The sequence below is a fragment of the Pleuronectes platessa genome, chromosome 3 (assembly GCF_947347685.1).
Source record: "Pleuronectes platessa chromosome 3, fPlePla1.1, whole genome shotgun sequence".
NCBI classification, from domain to species: Eukaryota; Metazoa; Chordata; class Actinopteri; order Pleuronectiformes; family Pleuronectidae; genus Pleuronectes; species Pleuronectes platessa.
The window spans coordinates 12,959,081-12,977,569 of record NC_070628.1 but is presented as its reverse complement, the minus strand read 5'-3'; the positions used below and the strand labels follow the sequence as shown (position 1 = coordinate 12,977,569).

The 18,489-nt window shown below is 42.4% G+C and overlaps 1 protein-coding gene across 1 annotated transcript in view; it reads right to left on the bottom strand.

The window, feature by feature from the left end:
- The window catches only part of dlc1 (DLC1 Rho GTPase activating protein), a 76,496-nt gene extending 59,719 nt beyond the window's left edge, over positions 1–16,777 (bottom strand). The window contains exons 1-4 of the mRNA XM_053418271.1: positions 16,125–16,777; positions 13,187–15,183; positions 7,740–7,874; positions 7,351–7,461 (exon numbers count right to left, since the gene is read on the bottom strand). Of these exons, the coding sequence (XP_053274246.1) occupies positions 7,351–7,461; positions 7,740–7,874; positions 13,187–15,178 (2,238 nt within the window). The 5' untranslated portion in view covers positions 15,179–15,183; positions 16,125–16,777. The remainder of the gene's footprint in view (positions 1–7,350; positions 7,462–7,739; positions 7,875–13,186; positions 15,184–16,124) is intronic.
- Positions 16,778–18,489: the final 1,712 nt, after the last annotated feature.

The following is an 18,489-nucleotide window of genomic DNA, read 5'->3' as shown; positions in this document are numbered from 1 at the left end:
ATCCCCACTACCACTCTCTCAGCCCCAGCCCCCCTCCTGCACTGCAGCTGCACTATGTGAGTGTATGACCACCCATGGTCTATGCTGGCCAAGGATTAGGGGGCTCAGACTAACCCAAACCTTTTTCTCCACCACTTAACGCAAATGGCTAAATTGGTGCAGATGGCTTATGGTCAGGTAAGGTGGCAGCTCCAGCGCTAGTAGGGAAGGTAACTCTGTGTGATAGAGGGGAGACAGACAGTGTGAGTGTTTGTGAGTGCACGCGGCTGCCTGTCCAGGACCTTTGGAGATGCTATCTGGAGCACATTTCTGTTCTTTGACTGGCATGAATGTGCTCTTTCTGCCCTGCACTTATAAAGGAATTTATTCTCCATGCTCCATCGACCCCTGGGTGCACGTGTGCAGGGAAACGTGGGAAACAATTTCATTTTTAGCCTTCTCCTTGAGTGTAACCCCCGCTACCCCTCATATGTTCTCCCCCGCACCCCCTCCCCTCATTTTAATAGTTTCCATATGTCACACTTGGAGTGTGTCAACAGGAAGTGATGCGATGACTTGGTGTAATGATGCGTTGGAACATTTCCTGCAGAGGCTGTACATTAGTGTCCAGATGTGGGATTTAAAAGCTATTCGAAAAGAAAACAACCGACCAACTCTGAACAAAACTTGGTGACGCATTGAAAACGTCTCAGAAAGACCCACTGACACTTGTAGAACACTAAATGCTCAGGTGAGTGGGTATGTGTTTGGTCTTTGATTTTGTTAGGAAGTTAATCATTCTCCCGTACACACTGTTCACTCTCTCAGACACAAACCTATATGCATTCACCACTAGTTGTGGCCTTGTTCTCCCCCTAGCCTTGAGCCGTGACTTATGTTCTGTTTGGAGTGATGTTGACTGAAAGAGAGTGAAAAAGTGGATATGCACACACCGAGACAGAAATACACACATCTGCCTGTGTTTACACGAGTGAGTCAAAGCAACAGGCTTCTGGTTTCAGGCAGTGTCTGGTGGGATTTAGTGCTGGGCCCCTGGAGCATAAACTATGAACTGTCGACTGGACCTTGGAATCCATCAGCAGACGAGACAGTAACTCTTAACTTGTCTGACCATAAGGCTCTTCTTTCCAAAAGGCAGAATTAATGCTCACCAAACTCCGCTTCTTAGGTCATTCTTACAAGTGAACAGTCCTGATACTTAATAGTTTGTATTTAGAAACCATGATACCCTATAAACCCAGTCCGGAATTTTCCTACTTGTTAGTAGTGTTGCTTTGGTAATCTGTGCTCAAAGCCAAAAGGGATCCTTATATAAATAAATGAGGCAATCTGCAAACTTTCATGCGGGTGGCAGCATCTGGAGGTAACACTTAGAATCTACACTCACACCTCACACATGCACCACAAGAGTGAGAAAACCTGCAGCGAAATCTAATGTTAAAGATCAAAGTAATAGCTCTAACACCGGCGCTGTCATGAATATATCATCCTGTGGGAAATGTTTCCCACTGTGGCTTCCGGACTTGTTAGAAACATGACTCATCCCATTTTAACATTTTGTTTTGATAGTTCTAAATGTGCAGTACTTTGTTCACACAATGACATACCAATTACAGTAAGTCCCAGCAGACTGGTTTATTTAGCAAACAAGATAATAAAGTGACAAACACGTGGTGTGGATGTTTTCATTTAGCATTAAAAGAAAAGGAAAAGAACAGCAAAGGCACTGTCTTCTCTTTTTGTTTTCTTTGTACACCAACATACCAAGAAAGAAAAAAATTAAACACCCTGATGTACTCATCATTACTTTGTCCATTAAAGGCCCGGCTTTTCTTCATAAAGTTATCAAATACCTCCACAATTGGCTTATTAATGATATGACAGAAGTGAGAGAGAGTTTGGAAACAAATGACAAAAATACATGAGTCAGTTTTTTGGGTTCCCATTATTCTGCTATCCACTTATTACACTGACGATAATAAAATCTGTCGCCTGTTCCCGCTCACTAGTTCAAATTTAAGTACTAAGATCCCGAGTGCATCCGCAATGCCAGCCCCATAGGCGATGTCATTTTTGGTAGAAAGCAGAGAATGGGTTAACAGCACAGAGGGATTAGACGGTCCTCTGCAGCAGTTCTGTGGTGGTGGCAGTTCTGTGGCAGACATCAAGCATGTTGACAGAAGGACCAGTGGGAGAACCACTGCTGGGTCACTTTTTGAATTTATGTTGCGCCCTTCAAGAGACGCCGTTGCGCTTTACATGTGTCAGTAGGGACAACAAGGAAAAAAGATATGCTGAGGAATGCATAGTCTTGACTATCTACTTTAGTGGGTATTGTTTTGCCTTTACCACAAATTCTATTTTTATCCTTCCTTATAAATTCAAACTGAGGGCAAAGAATATTTATTGGCAGAGACACAAAGAGGTGTGTCTCGGCTGAGGAAATATAACTTCAAACATGGATGCAAACACATTCGTAACAAAAATGTGAACACATGCTCAAGCCGAATGTCCCAATTAAAACCCTGAACCTCAAGCCTCAATGTCTAAATCGCACCTGGTTTTACAATGCATTCCTGTGTACATGTTTCAGCATCTGTGAATCTGTGTGCGTGTGTGTGTGTGTTTCTGAGAGTGCATTCAGTTTGTTTGTTCATTCTGTGATTTATGGCGCTCCATTATCAGCGGGCTGCAGGGGTGTATCCAGATGTCTGTATTTTCCAGTCATCCCCTAAGATTTACTGTCAACAAGGACCATCATCCTGCAACTATTCCCCCCAATGTGTGTCGTCTCCTTTACGTAATAGACGTACGTTTTACTTCATTGACTCAGAGGTTGTCTTCCACTACCAACCAGTACTTATCAGTTACAAACATGTTGGAGTGATGTTGTCAAGCTGAATGAAAAAGTGTGATGTGTTCAACTGCAAAAGCACCAAAAACCATATGCGAGTCACTAAATCACGATGGTGATAAAGTTGATGTATTTTCGGCGGCATGCCACAGAATGTCATAAAAACAAACAAGCTGCCATTGAGCACAGGCTGTCTGAAGAATGTATTCAATCCACGTCAGATGCTAAAACAAAAAAGTATGCAGTATGCAGCATGAGTCAGGCTGATACATGTTAGCATGTGTGCTTTGCGATTTGGTTTTCTAAAGATATATGGTAACTCAACATATCCTCTCTCTCTCCTGTTCCTGGAGTGCTTCATGCTAAGACTGTAGCCTTGAATCGACAGGAAAAACAAGATTTCCTTGTGGGGGTGGAGGAGAGGTTCACCCTCCACATCCTGTTCCAAACACAAGTCTTTTCTTTTTTTCCCTCACCCTTTTTTTTTTGTTTTAATCACAGCGGGCCGGTGTTTGTCTCCGTGTTACAGCTGTGCTCAGCAGGGGAGTGACCTTGGGGACAATGACACCACACAAAGCAGCCAGCGTGGCCGTGACCAGAGCCGCTACTGGCACCCCATGTCAGACTGAATGGGGGCTGGTTTCATTGCTCTCTGACTCATTGTGGCCGACTAAAGTCTTTAAGCCAAATATATGGTTGGAACGTATTTGTAGGCAAACTTAATTACGTATACTGCACATGGTGTTGACTCTTGTCCAGTGATGGGAAATAGAGAGAGTGGAAGCAAATGTAGAAAGCAAAAAAAAAAGGCAGTGAAAGTAGCAAAAATATTGTGTCTTCTGTCTAAGTGGGACATTGAGAAGGTGTGGTTTGGATAGAGGATGTTTGGGGACTGTGAGGCTGCCAAAGCGGAAGACAGAGGAAGAACAGAGCAGAGATCTGCTAGTGACCTTAGCACGCAAACCACATCGCTTCTATTGTCCAACCAAGCACAGACAGATAAAGAGCTATGCACATACATAACCCAGTGACAGCAAATCCTCTTTCTGTACTTTTAAAAAACTAAAAATATCTCTCAATCAATCATCTCCTGATAATTCCCTTGATTCCTGACATGAAAACCCTGAGATTTATTTTCTGAAATCTGCATCAAACAGAAGGAGATGACAGGAGCTGTGTACGGAGTGCTGTTGCCCTGGAGACAGAATACAGATCCAAACACAGGGTTAAAGGTTGCCCTGTTGTGGAATGTTTACCAAAGACGGAGGGGATAAGGGCAGCACCCTCCATGTCTCCATATGCAATGCCCCTATGCTAAATATAACAGACCGCCGTGCTGTGCGGCGGGTTCAGCACCTGAGGCCTCAAGGGGGTTCTGAGTCTATGTCCTGCTGGTGGGAACGCTAAGCACTGAAGGTGACTGATATGTTGTTTCCGACTGTAACATTCAGAGGAAGGTGGTCAGGGGTCAGCAGCCTCCACCCACCTCTGCGGCTTGGCACATCCTCTGCAGCCACAAAGCCCTAAGAATAGAGTCGCATAACAAATGCTTCTCGCGCCAAGCATAACCCTAGTTTGTCACCACAGGTTATGCTTATAAATCTGGATCAAATGAATGCAAACATAAAACATAATGCAAATAAAATCACAATTTATGTGCCCAAAAATGACAAAAAAAATTATTGGTTTGATCCTCAGATGTGAATGTTTTTTAATTGTTCTCTGTTTGACAACACAACTCGCTTTTATTTTTATAGTCTGCATTTTTAAACAATTATGTGATAAATTAATTGCATACCTACATATAATATAAACCCAAACAAAAGTAAATAAAAACTAAATAAGACACACCTGTTGCAACACAACAATGCAAAGCAAAACAACATTGTAAAACACCTGTTACACTAAGCAAGTAATAGAAACCTGCCAACAACAACACTCTGGGCAAAGAATAGCAGTTCCACCATGAGAAAAAACACCTGCTGTGGCACAACATCCGCGAGATGTTAGCCCCACATTCGATGCAAGAATAACAGCCACCTGCTGAAGGCTAACAATAGCCACCAGCTAAGTTATTGAGGAGTTAAAAAAAAATCTGTTCACTTGAACCCGATGCCTTATCCACAGCTGTGAGTGAACGATACTGTACATGCCAAGTGAATGGTCCTTTCATCACCGACGCACACAGCCACATACCATCGTTTATCATGGTTACATAAAAGGACGGTGCGAGTACGTGCTTGGAACCGTCACAGCAGTGTTACACTAAACACCAGGAGGTGTCAGGAGGACAGCAACAACACTGACTGCTTGCATAATCCAGCATAAGATGGAAGGAATTCACATGCACGATGATAAACATGACAAGCACCCATGTACACACACATAAACACACACACAACCATCCAGGAGACATGAGATAAAACGTTCACCCCCCCCCCCCCCCCCCCACACACACAAACTTTCCACACTGACATAATTTTTACAGCTGTTTTGATGCCTAGATACACATCTGGCAGCCATGCAGATTTTAAAGAGTTGCATATGTAACCTTTAAATCGAGGTTTCAGAAAGTACTATTACAATACTAGTACAATTTTTTACACTTTATGGACAAATGCATTTTGCCCGTCAATCTAATTCCAATAAACAATAATAACTAGTGAAAAAATGAAGTTTGAATTGGGGGTTTTTGTTGCACTGTAATCAGTTCTTGTAATTCAGTCACTATGTAATCTATAATAATAAAGGACATGAACAATAAGATGAACAGCATGATGACTAACACTTGGAGAGAAGTTATTTCACATGACGCTGTGAGGTTACGTTCACGTCAAAGGTCACACATTCCCCTCCGGGAAGATTTTATGGTGAAATCCTGGCACGACACACAGCCTTCCCTGTTATTTAGAATTTAGTAGATATTTATTATAAATTATATAATCAAATTACAGTTATTATTCTGTGCTTGAATAACCTCTTACATCCAGGTTTCATTTTTATTATCAACTAAACACAACTGTGATTTCAGATTGAATTAAAGCTGTAACCTCCACCGTTCTTCCTCATGTTGACATCATTGAAAGGATTTGTATTGTGTGGCTAGAAAGATTAAGTGGGCGTCACAAAACTTAAACTCTGAAAGGACTCAAAAGACCCCTACAACTATTAACCAGTGAGAATCCCCTTCATGAAGTCATCATCTGTTTGGCCTCAATCAATCACCCCACAGGGCCTCCACTGTAAAAAAGCCTCCTATTAGGCGGAGTGAAAGCAGTGTTTACCCAAGCTTAGTGAGTTACCTTGGGTTACTGCAGGAATGGAGGCCGCGGAAACAGTTGGCCACAGACACAATACAGCTCACATTATAGAATATGTTGATATGCACATCTTGAATAAATACTCCACTTTTGTGTGACAGCAGAAAAGTTGTGACAAGACAAAGCAAAGTTCGAGAAGGAATTGCAAGAGATATGAAGAATTCTGGCTTTTCCACGGGTTGCAGGTTTTTGTTCTGGTGGGATAAGGAGGACTGTTTAGCAACAGAAACATCCTGCCCTGCGTTTAACTCTTATGCAATTATGCATCGCTTCATCAGGAGATAAAGTGTCCTTTTTACATTTCCTTTCTAACAATCACTTGCTTGAGTGCCCAGTCCGCCGGCCCTGTTCACTTTGCACTCGCTCTGAAAGCAATGCCAAAGCCAGGCTGACAAAGTCATTAAGTGAGCAAGCAAGGGGTTTGAAGACGAGCATCTCACTTGAAGTGTTTCCCCCTTCCTCCCCCTTTCCTTGGCTTTTCACCTCCCTGAGCCCACCTTCTGACCCTTTTGTTGGGGCGAAGGGGTGTACATCTTTGGAACCAGGCTAATTATAGAGTTTTAACGTCTGCTTGGCTAAGCCTTAAGTGCTGGGGGGCATTCCTACAATTAGGAAATTCAGTATGAGTGTGTGCGTGTGTTGACAAATTCTGGTTCAAAATCGTTCTTTTGATGATGTTTTAGCCAGTCGTCACAACTTCAATGGGCTGTTCCAGGGTGAGGACTTGTTTTTAAGGTTAGAATTAGATTTGAGTAAAGGACCAGGGAATCAGGCAGTCATCACAAGTATACATAGAAAGAACAACATGTTTACGTTTGCTGTTTTAAATTCAAACCTTTTCCAACTACATCCCCAGAAATAATGTAGCATATAAAACAAACATAAAGCTGTTTAACAGTAGCTTATCTAAAAGTCATGAAAACCATTTTAATTGTAAAAATTTAGATTGTGTGCGTGTGTGTGTGTGTGTGTGTGTGTGTGTGTCAGGATCCAACACTGAAGGGCGTTTCAACACAAAAAGTCACTGTGTGTGTTCGTGTGTGTGTGTGTGTGTGTGTGTGTGTGTGTAATGGGGAGTCATTAAACAACTCACACCCAAGATATTTTTGAATGACCTCATGTCTTTTTCATTATGGTGCAGATGTTTTCTGATACAGCACGTAGCTCCTGACTTACCCCGCTCTTAGGTTTTGCTCCGAGGGCAGGTACAGGTCCTGAGGAGGAGGCAGCAGGACTGTTTGGATGAGGAGGGTTTTGTGACGCATGTACAGACCCTAAATCCGACTCCTGCACACGAAAAAGGAAAACAAATATGGTAATGCAAATTTAACATTGTTGCAATAAATGTAATTATCTCCTTGTAATGTTTCTGTTTTTGCTTATTTATAACAAAAATATTTTTTAACAAGGTAGATGAGTGATGATCCTTCAGTCTTATCCCATGCTATGGCTACAGTGGCCACTAGGGGACAAACAAGTTTATTACATCTGAGGGAAAATTAGTTTTTATTATAATATGCAGCTCATAAAATTAACATTTAACATGATAAATCACAGGTGTGTACCTGGATGGGTCGCCGGTGGAGGGTGGGGGTGCCGTCCATGGAGGAAGTGGCACTGAGGGCGTTCTCAATCTCCTGATCCAACTGGTCCAGCTTCATCAGCAGCAGCACCATAGAATCCAGTCGAGCATGTTCACGCTGAGCACGGAGACAAATAAGATCAAAAAGTTTTTTTACTGAGCTCCTACATTTAGCAGGACGTATTGGTAAACACAAATATAGATAAGATGTTTATGGCCTTTTAACGGATGCATTAGTCTCCCTGCTGTCTGAACTGACTCTAAACAGTAAAAACTGAAATGACAAATCAGTCATCTGACAACTAATAAATTAGATAGATCAGGAATTAAGATTGCATCTATTTACAGTAATCCAAGATCAGGTTATGTTTGATTTAAATAAATAGCTGCTTTGCTAGTTTACTTTTCTCACATTTGCTCTTTGTGACTATGCAGGGATATATACAGGAGGACTATAGCTGGCAGGTCATACATTATATAGATCGATCAGCTGGTTTCCTGCTTGCACAAGCAACGCACAAGAATTATATCGTTGCAATCTCATCCAAATCAAAGTATCTGTCGACTAGGGTTGGGCCAAACGGCCAACAATTATATTAGATATACATTTTCACATCAGTCAATAACTATAATTGTCATGATAAGTCACTCTATTTGTATTATTTTAAGTTTAAAGAGTAACTCATGCTCCTGAGTGAAGGTTGTGGTTTTAAACACATCTTAAACAGAGAGAATGAAAGAATAAATAACAAAACATTTTGCAAAAGTGAGGTAGAAAAATGATGTGTTATCGCAATGCTTAAGCAATATATTGATATATATTGAACCTTGGTTATATTGCTACTGATGAAAACTTTACTTATATAATTATTGATATGATCTTATTACCCATCCCCACTGTTGATCACATCAAATATACACATCCGCCTGTGATGCCTGACTACATTCTGACAACTCAACATTGACTTTTTTATCCCTTCATGACCAAAGATAAGTTCAGGCTTCTTTCTTTTCTCCCTCCTCTTGCTTTCCAGCCTCTGAAAAGTCTCCTGACTCTTACACCCCCTGCTCTTGCTGTAGCCTTCTCCACCATGTGCTCATCTTTTTATAATATCTCTGGTCCATTTCTGAAAATCCTATGAGTTCAAGGTATCGAGTATTTCGCCCATAGTCCTCTGAAGCTCTATGCACTAATGCAATCCATCAACAGACTGCGATAACAAGTCTCACACTGACCTCAGGTGGTGTGTCTCCAGTAAAACAAGCTAAATGTGACACACATACCACTCTGTTTTTTACTGCACCTCTTTCCTGTTTTATTTGAAGCACTATAAGCCCTTGTTACAATATATAAAATCTCACTCTACTCGGCTCTAAACATTTTCATTTCCTTGTGTTCTCCATGTTCTTTATCCTGGCTCTGGGTGTGGCTCTCTGTCTGAGCTTCTCCGTCTGGGCTTGTCCACTGAGATGATCACCCTCCCCCCCGAGAAATTACATCACCCGGCTGGACTCATTAGTCCAAAACAAACCATGTTACAATATGGTCCAACAGACCCTGTAAAACACTTTATGAGCGTGAGCTCATGGGACAAAGCCACTGTGACTGCATGTTTGTGCCCAGTTACAGAATCACGTCAACATGTAAATAGAAGACTTGTTTTCACGAGTTGCATCTGTTCCTAAATGTGAAACACTTCAGAGACATCTCATCCGAGTTATGTAGGATGAGTTCAATTCTTCATACATATCAAGCATGTCCTCAGAAGTGGCTACTGTGGCTTGAAATTGTTTACAATGGGTGTGCACGCATGACAACATTCATATGAACCGAGTTGTGACTAATGCTAATGGCTGTTCTGTTGACAGGCTCATGGATCTGCATCACGACACAAGGCTCCTCGCTCCCTAATAACGTCTTATGACTTGCGCTTAAAATTTTGTCCAGTTAGTGCCTAATTAGCCCGTCAAGAGCAGTTCCTGTTGGGTTTGCTGAGAGAGAAAATAAGACATGAGGAGCCGTGTGTGCCAGAGTCACAGGTTGATGCCGTCGCTGGCATTCCTCGCTAGCATGTTGTCCCATATTGTCTCCTTGGCACACATTTCACAATGCAACATTGTATGGTGGTAAAACAATGACATCTTTACGAGGCCTTCGCTGAATGAACAAAAGCATCTGTCTCGAGATGGCAACAACAACCACAAAAAGTACAAAGCAAGTGCAGCGCCATGTCAGGCGCCTCCGAGAGGCAAGGTTTTTTCGGGGGCATTCTGGTGGTTTGGTTGTTCTCAGACGGTCTCTTTTCTCCCTTTCCTATCTTTTGAGGTTTGTGTTACATTCCTCCCCACTTCCTGTTTTTTTGAGATGGGAGACAGTTCCCACACTGTTTGAACTCACAGACCCCTCCTTCCCCTTTTCCCTGATCTCTTTTTTCAAACCCCCTCTTACATTTGGTGGCCAGCATCCCATTTCTCAGACCTGTCCATTAAACCGAGGGTCTCTTTTCTGCACTGTGCTAAACATAGAGTGCAGAGAATCTTGAATCAAAACACCGGATACTCATAATGTCGGTATTTTCATTCATAAACATTGACCAGCAGTAAATAAATAAAGACAGTAAAACAGAAAATAAAGAGCGAGCAGAGAGAGGGTGCCGTGCCAAGTTGTCTTTTGTTGGATAAATGACTGTTGAGCCAGTTTAGCCCTGAGGTCAGGATAAGGACTTGTTGCTAAAACAAATAAACACAGTAACAAAGCCCAATATCAGGCTAATCTCGAGCCATTATGCAAACCAGATGGGTTCATTTTACAAACTGAATCCTCAACAATAACATGGTTTACTGGAAACACTACCATTACTTCAATATGTTGTCAGGGACAATTCCTGCTGCATATGTCAATTTATTTTAGGACATTAGTAATTTTCTTGATAATGTTCAAGATCTTTTTCTTTTTCTACATATTCCCTCACTTGGTGATATAACCATGTTAAATTTGACTGTAATTTTTCTGTTTTGTCCTCATGATCTTGCCTTGAGCACGTTTTATAAGTTAACTGCCTTTGTACAGAATGTAAAAACACACCCTGTGGGAAGAGCCCTGATGTCAAAGAGAAGACAAGCCATTACCATATGCTCAATGGATTGCCCTGGCGCCTTCCACCTTTATGACTGAAGGAGGGGGCATTTATTCCAAAGGTTTGAAGTCATCCTAAAACTGAAATTGGATCCAATGGAAATAAAATGTGGCACTGGTTTTCCATGTCCCTACACTGGACTGCTCTCTCATTTAAGGAAGCTGGTGGAGTGACATCAACAAGACAAGAAATGTGAAATAATGGATAATAATAATTACATTAAATTCTTTGGAATTACCCAACTCATTTGCATCTCAGGACCACAGATCATCAGAGCTAATTTAAAGAAAAGCCATCGGTTTTAGATTATTTTAGGGGGGGTTTGAGTCTGCATTAGCCTTAGCAAGAACATGACAACACGAACATACACTATCTGTTTAGATCCATATGTAGCAGACTGAAAATACATTTGACCAAGTCAAAAACACATCTGATTATGACAAAACACAACCACAAAGCACCATAATGCAGAACATAGCATGCTTCTGTGTAACAGGCTGTTCAAGCTAAAAAAAAACACAGAAAATCCTGTTTGTTTTAAACTCATTTAAATACAGTGATTAATGATTAACAGTCCGGCCATTTTTGAGGTAGTAATTGTGTAGAAATACTCATTTCAATGTTCGTTGTAAAATTACTATTATTTGACAAACACATTTCAGCAACACTTTAATTCAACTATCATATTTAAATGCAGGATATTAAATTTAATAAATGATTTATAAACACACTCATGTAGTTGTAAGTGTTGGTGTTTTTGTCAACAACTATTATCAACATATAGAGTCTGGTGTATAAAAAGATAATGAATTACATTGGAGTAAAGAACAATTGTAGTAAATTCTCCAAAAGAGTCAAAACAGTTGGCAAATAAAACACGTTGATAAAAACTAAAATGTCCTTGAAGCTGTTAACAACTACACATTCATTAAGTTTTATTGAATAAAGCTATTCAAATGGTATGCCAATTTTTGGTCTCGGGATGACCCTGTTGTAACCCTGTATAAAGATACTACTCTGAAATCAACTCAGGCACGTGACTTCACATTGAACTCAAGGCCGAATTATAGTCGGGTTATACGCACGCACGCAAGACACGCAACACGCCCCTTTCTGGCGGCTTGTGTGCGTCCGCAAATTTTTCTAACTATACGACAAAGCGACGCGAGCCTCACGCAGCCCGCAAGACTTGTGATTGGTCTGCTTACTACATCCTGTCCGGAGTCTAGTTTCCGGTTTCATGCCCCACAATACGCGGAAATCATTGAAGATTTAGAAGAACGAATATGGACCAAATAGAAGAGCACTTGGCAGAAGAGATCCGAAAGTATGACCACTTGTATAACCCGTCACTGACTGGCCGATTTGTCCGCCAGAAATTGGCTTTGAGGAGCCAGAGTGGCGATGTAAACAAACAGTCGACGAAGAAGAAGAAGACGTCTCTTCTTTGTGTGTTTTCTCTTCGACCAAAAACTTTACTCCGCCTAGTGTTCTGGCGGTGAATTGCGTTGCAACGCGTTAGAGAAGCATAAACCAAAACGAGTCCGTCGATGCAACTGCGTGGCCTTCCGCGGTTGCAGTCGCAGGACTATAATTTGGCCTTCAGTCAGATTTGCTGTTTACAAGAGAGAATCGTCTTCGACTAGAACATATCACAAGAATCTGACGCTCCACAATATGGTACTTGTCTAAACAGCATGACTGCTTAATGCGTGATGAGTTGTGAATAAAGGATTTCTTGTTGTCATTCCAAAATGTGCGACGCTGCAACTTCACATAGTTAATAAATACCACGTCAGTTTCCTGGCTTATGCTTTTGGTTCCATGAGCTCAAAATCATGAAGTTTTCATTGGGTGTTTGGCTCTTACAAGCTGACTGGCCAGCAGTGTGTAAATAGAACAACATGCACCTTCTGCTAGAGAAAGCCGTTTCAGCATTTCTTCCCTGAAATGACTCGAGCCTCCGACTCCCTCTACATTCAAAGTCCTCATGCCCTTATAGGACCTTGTTTTGCAATGCGTGGTTGAGAGAGTAAAACATTTCACAGATCCCCCCACTCAAAGATCTGTAAGCATGTGAGAGTGAAGTCATTGTTTTCCTTGACGCTTGCCAGAGTGTGGGACAAAAATGATTTGCAGACCGTTTATGCCCAGTAAGTGTCAGCTCGTGTCAAGAAAGAACTTAATCCGAGCTGCTGAAAGGCCAGCGCCACAGTAGCTAATCAGAAACAAACACAAAAGTAATATTTACAACAGTAATGAAGTCACACGTCTATATAATATAAATCCTTACCTTTCTCATGCGCACTTTGACCACGTTGTCCTCTGTCAGATCCACACACGTGTTTGTTCCATCTGAAAGTGGACTGGAAAGGTGTGTGTCGCTGTAAGTAACTGCATGATCGGCCTCATCTGCTTCCTCCATGCTAGACACTGTGGCTCCTGGCCTGTGGTGTTCCCTCTGACCATCTGCCACCTCAGAGGCAGGTGACTCACTGGAGTAACGTCCAGAGGCTTGGTTGCCATGGATTCCTTCTGGTGTATGCTCATCGTTGACCTCTGCGGAGCATGATGGCAGGTTTTGGGCAAGCTGCTCGGTAGCCGTATGTTCATCATTTATATGAGACGGTTGAACATCTGGATTTTGGGCCATATTCGAGTTAATGTTCTTTTGAAGATCCGGAGTCGGGGCGTCCTCTGGCTCAATGCAGCTAACTTCTAGGATAGTGTCCAGTTTTGAAGAACTATTTTCCAACAACTGATCGATGGTTTGATCCTCAGATAAAGACAACTCCTTGGATACTGACCTTGCATCCACATCTTCTGTTGGTTGACTTCTTGAAGTCGTCGTTTCCACATACTGGTCTGCACACTGGCTAATGTTTGTCGGTCCCAGGTCTTTTTCTGAATGTCCAGGTTCCCCTTGTCCAGAGGGCATGTTGCTGGTAACTGTCACAGAGCAACACTGGCCTTTGAAACAAATATCAGATGACGTGATTGGCCCATACCTGACTTGTGCTGTGTTCTCGCCGCTTCCTGCTTGTGCCCACTCCTCTCCCTGAGGCCTATTCATCCCTGTTATTTTAATATTGCATTTTTCCAATGAAGTCTGGTAGGATATTTCACATCCACGAGCCTGATCCAATTCCCCAGTGCAGTCAAAATTATCTCGCTCTCCTCCTCCTCCAATGTCTCTTGAATGACGTGTAAGTCCTGTTTTTTCATTTAAGGTTTCTAGGTCATTTAATTTATCCAGCTCGTCAGCAGAGTCTGCGCTCCAGCTTTCCCTTACCCCATGGTCCCTTTCTCCATCTACCACTGAAGTCACAACTGGGTCTGCAGCAGCAATTTTGTTAGTCGGTGACATGGCATCACCGCCCTCCATCTTATCGACTGAACTGTGAAGCACAACACTAGTTAAAATCTCATTTGCACCAGCGTGCTCAGATGTCGAAAGAGTCTCTTCCTCAACATCTGGGAGGTCAGTTTGAGGTTCCAGTTCAGCAGCAATGGACCCGTTTCGCGTGGCCCCAGAGATTTCAGGAGGTCTGCTGTAACCCTCTGTGTGGCTCTCCTTTGTGTCCTGATGATTTGGATGTTTGCCAGACTGGTCACCAGCAGATTCAGACAGTGGAGGCCCATTGTTAGAAGAGATAGAGATGCTTTGTTGCGTTTCACGAGAGATATGTGGCCTTTTTAAGACACTATCGTCATTGCAGATGTTGAGTCTCTGGCTAATCTCTGTGCCTATTTCACCTTCACCGTTGATAGTTTTCTCAGTGTGACTGCTGCTGCTATCAGCTGCACAAGACAGATTTGCAGTCAACAACCCACTGTTACAATGACAGTCTCCAGAACTCCCCATGTTTGCGGTTTGGAGATGCACGGATTCCCTTTGGGGAATATTGTCGACATCCACCAACTCAGGAGGTCCATGAATTGTCTCCTCCTGCAAACCCACTGGAATTGTGTCATTGTTTCCCATTATCTTCAACGGCTCAATGTCAGTATCGTCAGCCCTAACGGACGTGGTCTCTTCACGTGTCGGAGCCAGTTCCTCTGTGGGCAGTTGATGACAGCCCTCGGGCATAGAGGCACACCTCGTCCGGCGACCTTGTTTGGAGGCCCCTGCTCCCATCCGAGGCCCCCTGCTGTCCACTCCGTGACAGCAGACCAGATCCAGATCATCATAGCTGTACTGTAATCCTGAAGGGTGGGTCACATGCTCCTCCCAACTTCGTTTCCGAATGGCTACTGGCATGGTGGTCAGCCTGCGCTGTCCCATACGAGCTGCAAGAAAAGAGGGTAAAGAAACAGCCAAGTTAGAGTTAACAGTAATTCAATGTGTAGATGATAATATGGTTAATAACATTACACTTCTAAAGAAAAGAGGCAAGGAGAAGTGCGTGGACGGTCAAGAGGGGAGTAATAACATTGCGTTCAGTTTCTTGGAAAGTAGAAACTCAGCTGGTTCTGTATAAAATGAGACCAGCCCCCTGTTATTCTCATCTATCATGGGAAACTGATACGTTCACATGGCAGCGTGCCAGCGACTCTGACTGAGAACAACAGAGCAGCCTGGATTCTACAACTTCAAGAGAACTGTCCAGATAAATGCAGATGCAGTGTATGCTTTGTAACATCTTCACAAGGTGACACCCCATTGATCAACTTAACAGTGCAAACATTCAAACTAGCTGACTATCATTCCACCCACGTCCATGCTCCCACAGATGAGAGTGATGCAACTAAAACAAACTAGAAGTGAAACGTTACTCAGGGACCCTGAACAGCTGGTTCTCTGGAATCAGAAGTTAAATATCATGGGTTCGATCAGAGGATTAGAACCAAGCTCAGTGCTGTGTATTTTTTTTTATTGTTCTAGGTCAGAATGTACAGAATTGAGGGAACAAAAGGACTGGATGCACTAAATCAAACCTCAACATCTGCTATATAAAACAAAAAAGCTTTCTTGACAGAAGCATAAGTACAGAGATGTACAGTCGGAAATCCTGCCGCTCTTTTACAGTAAGTGAGTGGAAACTACAAAAGTTTTTTATATATATATATATATATATATATAATTTCAATACAATATAAACATTTATTTTCATATATAATTACACTAAAGTTGTGGCAAAGGAACATTTTAAAAAGAAAACACTTTCTACATTATGTTCAAAATTAAAGAAATGAAACATATTTAAAAGCAGGTGTTACTGCCTTTTCACCTTTTGTTTCCTCAAAAGTGGAGCTGGATCACACCAACTGCCATCTGCGCCCCTTCTGGCATGAACCTGCACCTGGTTATTGGTTAAGTAAGGGAGGTCTCAAAAAATGTCCGAAAGCTGTTGCTCCTTCCACTTCCCCTCGTGCCAACAGCAGAACTGACAGCTCAATACAGTTGAAATATTTCATGCTAGAGTACCAACGGTTACTTCTTGTAAATTATCCAGTGTTGACAGAACATTTTGTTATGATCCAGTATACAGTGAAGGATTTGCTGTGAGCCCAGTTATCCAGAGATATGTTCCTTTTCATTCATCCACTGAAAAAAAAATCATCCACAATTGAGTAAAGTAAATCCACCGCTTTCCAAGTGGCTTGACAAATGCTATATTTTGTCAGCAGTCCTTAGTCCAGGTTTCTACAAGCCATTCTCTGGACTGCAGTCTGTATCCTCACTGTAAAGCTGCCGGACAGGCACTGAAGCCCCATAAGGCAGGCAGAGAGTCGAGGAGCAGCGAAAAGTCCATAGACAACTTCCATCTTGATCACATTAAGGTTTTTGCTGACGCTGAATGCCAAACAGTCGGGGTGGTGTAAGAGGGGCCGGGTTTTCTTTTCCCCCACTCCACCCCTCGGCTCTCTCCTGCTCTATCCCTTTTCTCATCATGTCCCCTCCCCGCTGGTTTGACAGGGAGTCTGAGTCACATCCTAGGAGCCCCATCCCCCGTCTCACAACTCACCCAACATATTATAGGCATTTATTCACCCCACCCTCCTCCAATGGGCTTTCTCTCCTCGCTCGGTTTTTAAAACATACTCTCGACTTCTTCTCTCAAAACTTGTGTCCTTCCTCTTTCACATAGGACTTCATTCTGCCTTAGATTGCTATTTCACTAAGCTGGATAAGGCTCCCTCCACTTGGTTTTGATTAGGACCAGACAGGCTGCCTCGTAAGACCGCTGGCTGTGAGCCAAGAGAGATTGCTCCTATGTTTTGGAAGTTATATCTGAGGCATGTTTTTTTTTGCTTTTTTTAAATGTCATGTTGTTACTTTACAAGCATTCTTAACCAAACAACACAGGCTCTAATGAAATAAACACAAGATATCTTTAAAGATATGGTTTAAGAAATATTATTTTCTTTCAACTATCCTTTAAAAAAAAAAAACTGTAGATAAATGACATATGACAATATCTTTCTTTTAAATGAAACCAAAGCAAAGAAATGCATTTAAGGACCCAAATGCCAGCAATACGTTTCCAAATATAGTCATTTGTAAGACGCACTTAGAACGAAAAAGCTAAGCCAGAGATATTTACACATGATGTCACTGAGACCATTTAAGATAATGTTAATCAGTCAACTAAAATAAACTAAATATTTCCACAGATTTCCATGTGCCAGTGAAAGACCTCCAGACCCACCGATACACAGTCCACTTCATAAAAGAACTAGAATAGCAGTCAGTAGAGCGCACAGCACCGCCAAGCCCCAACAACAGTCTCCTTAAAAACCTGAATCAAACCGAACCAAATTGCACACACTCATAGAAAATCACTCCCCTGAAACGTGCCTCAAGATCTGAGACAAAGATGTTCCAAAACTCAATCATCCTGCAATGTTAAAAATATTGGGAAGGAAGATCCTGGCTCTGCATCAAAATTTTATTGGATATTTCCCTGACACATACCACATCCTCCTACCAACTTTGATGGAAATAGGTTCCTTAGATTTTGTGTAGTCCTGCTCACAAACAACCAAACGCTGATGGAAACCAAACCTCGTTGGTGGAGGTAACAGCACCCTGGCACAAACACCTCTTCCTGTTCCCTCTACTAACAACAAATCAAGTTGTGACCATATCTATCATGAAACCTTCTAGTCAACAAAACCAGCTGCACAAAAACAGCAATGCGTCAAAGCAATGGGGACAATCCAAACACAAGGGAAAACTGGAATGAATCCCCCTCCGACTGCTGCCGCATCCCTGGCCTCTAACCTCTGGGTCATCCAGATGTGAGGTGAGGCTCTGGATGAGTCTTTTCTTAGGGGCCTTGCTGGGAAAAACTGTGCACTGCTGTCAGTGTTAGCTCACCAGGGACACAGATGGTCATACTCAAAGGGGGGAAGGATCCAAGGACAACAAGACTCCTCTGTAACATGTCACATGATGCGCTCTGCGGTTTCGCCAAGCGCAGTGTAAACGAAATACAGATTTCTTTCGGTCACAGCAGCTTGCATGTGGATATGGATGATGATTGAAGTGCAGAGGCCGACACAGAGCACGACTCAAGTTATCCACTCATTACCTCCTGTGGACATCCAACACAGGCATATAATTTAAAAGACCAGGCCTCCCCCTGCCAA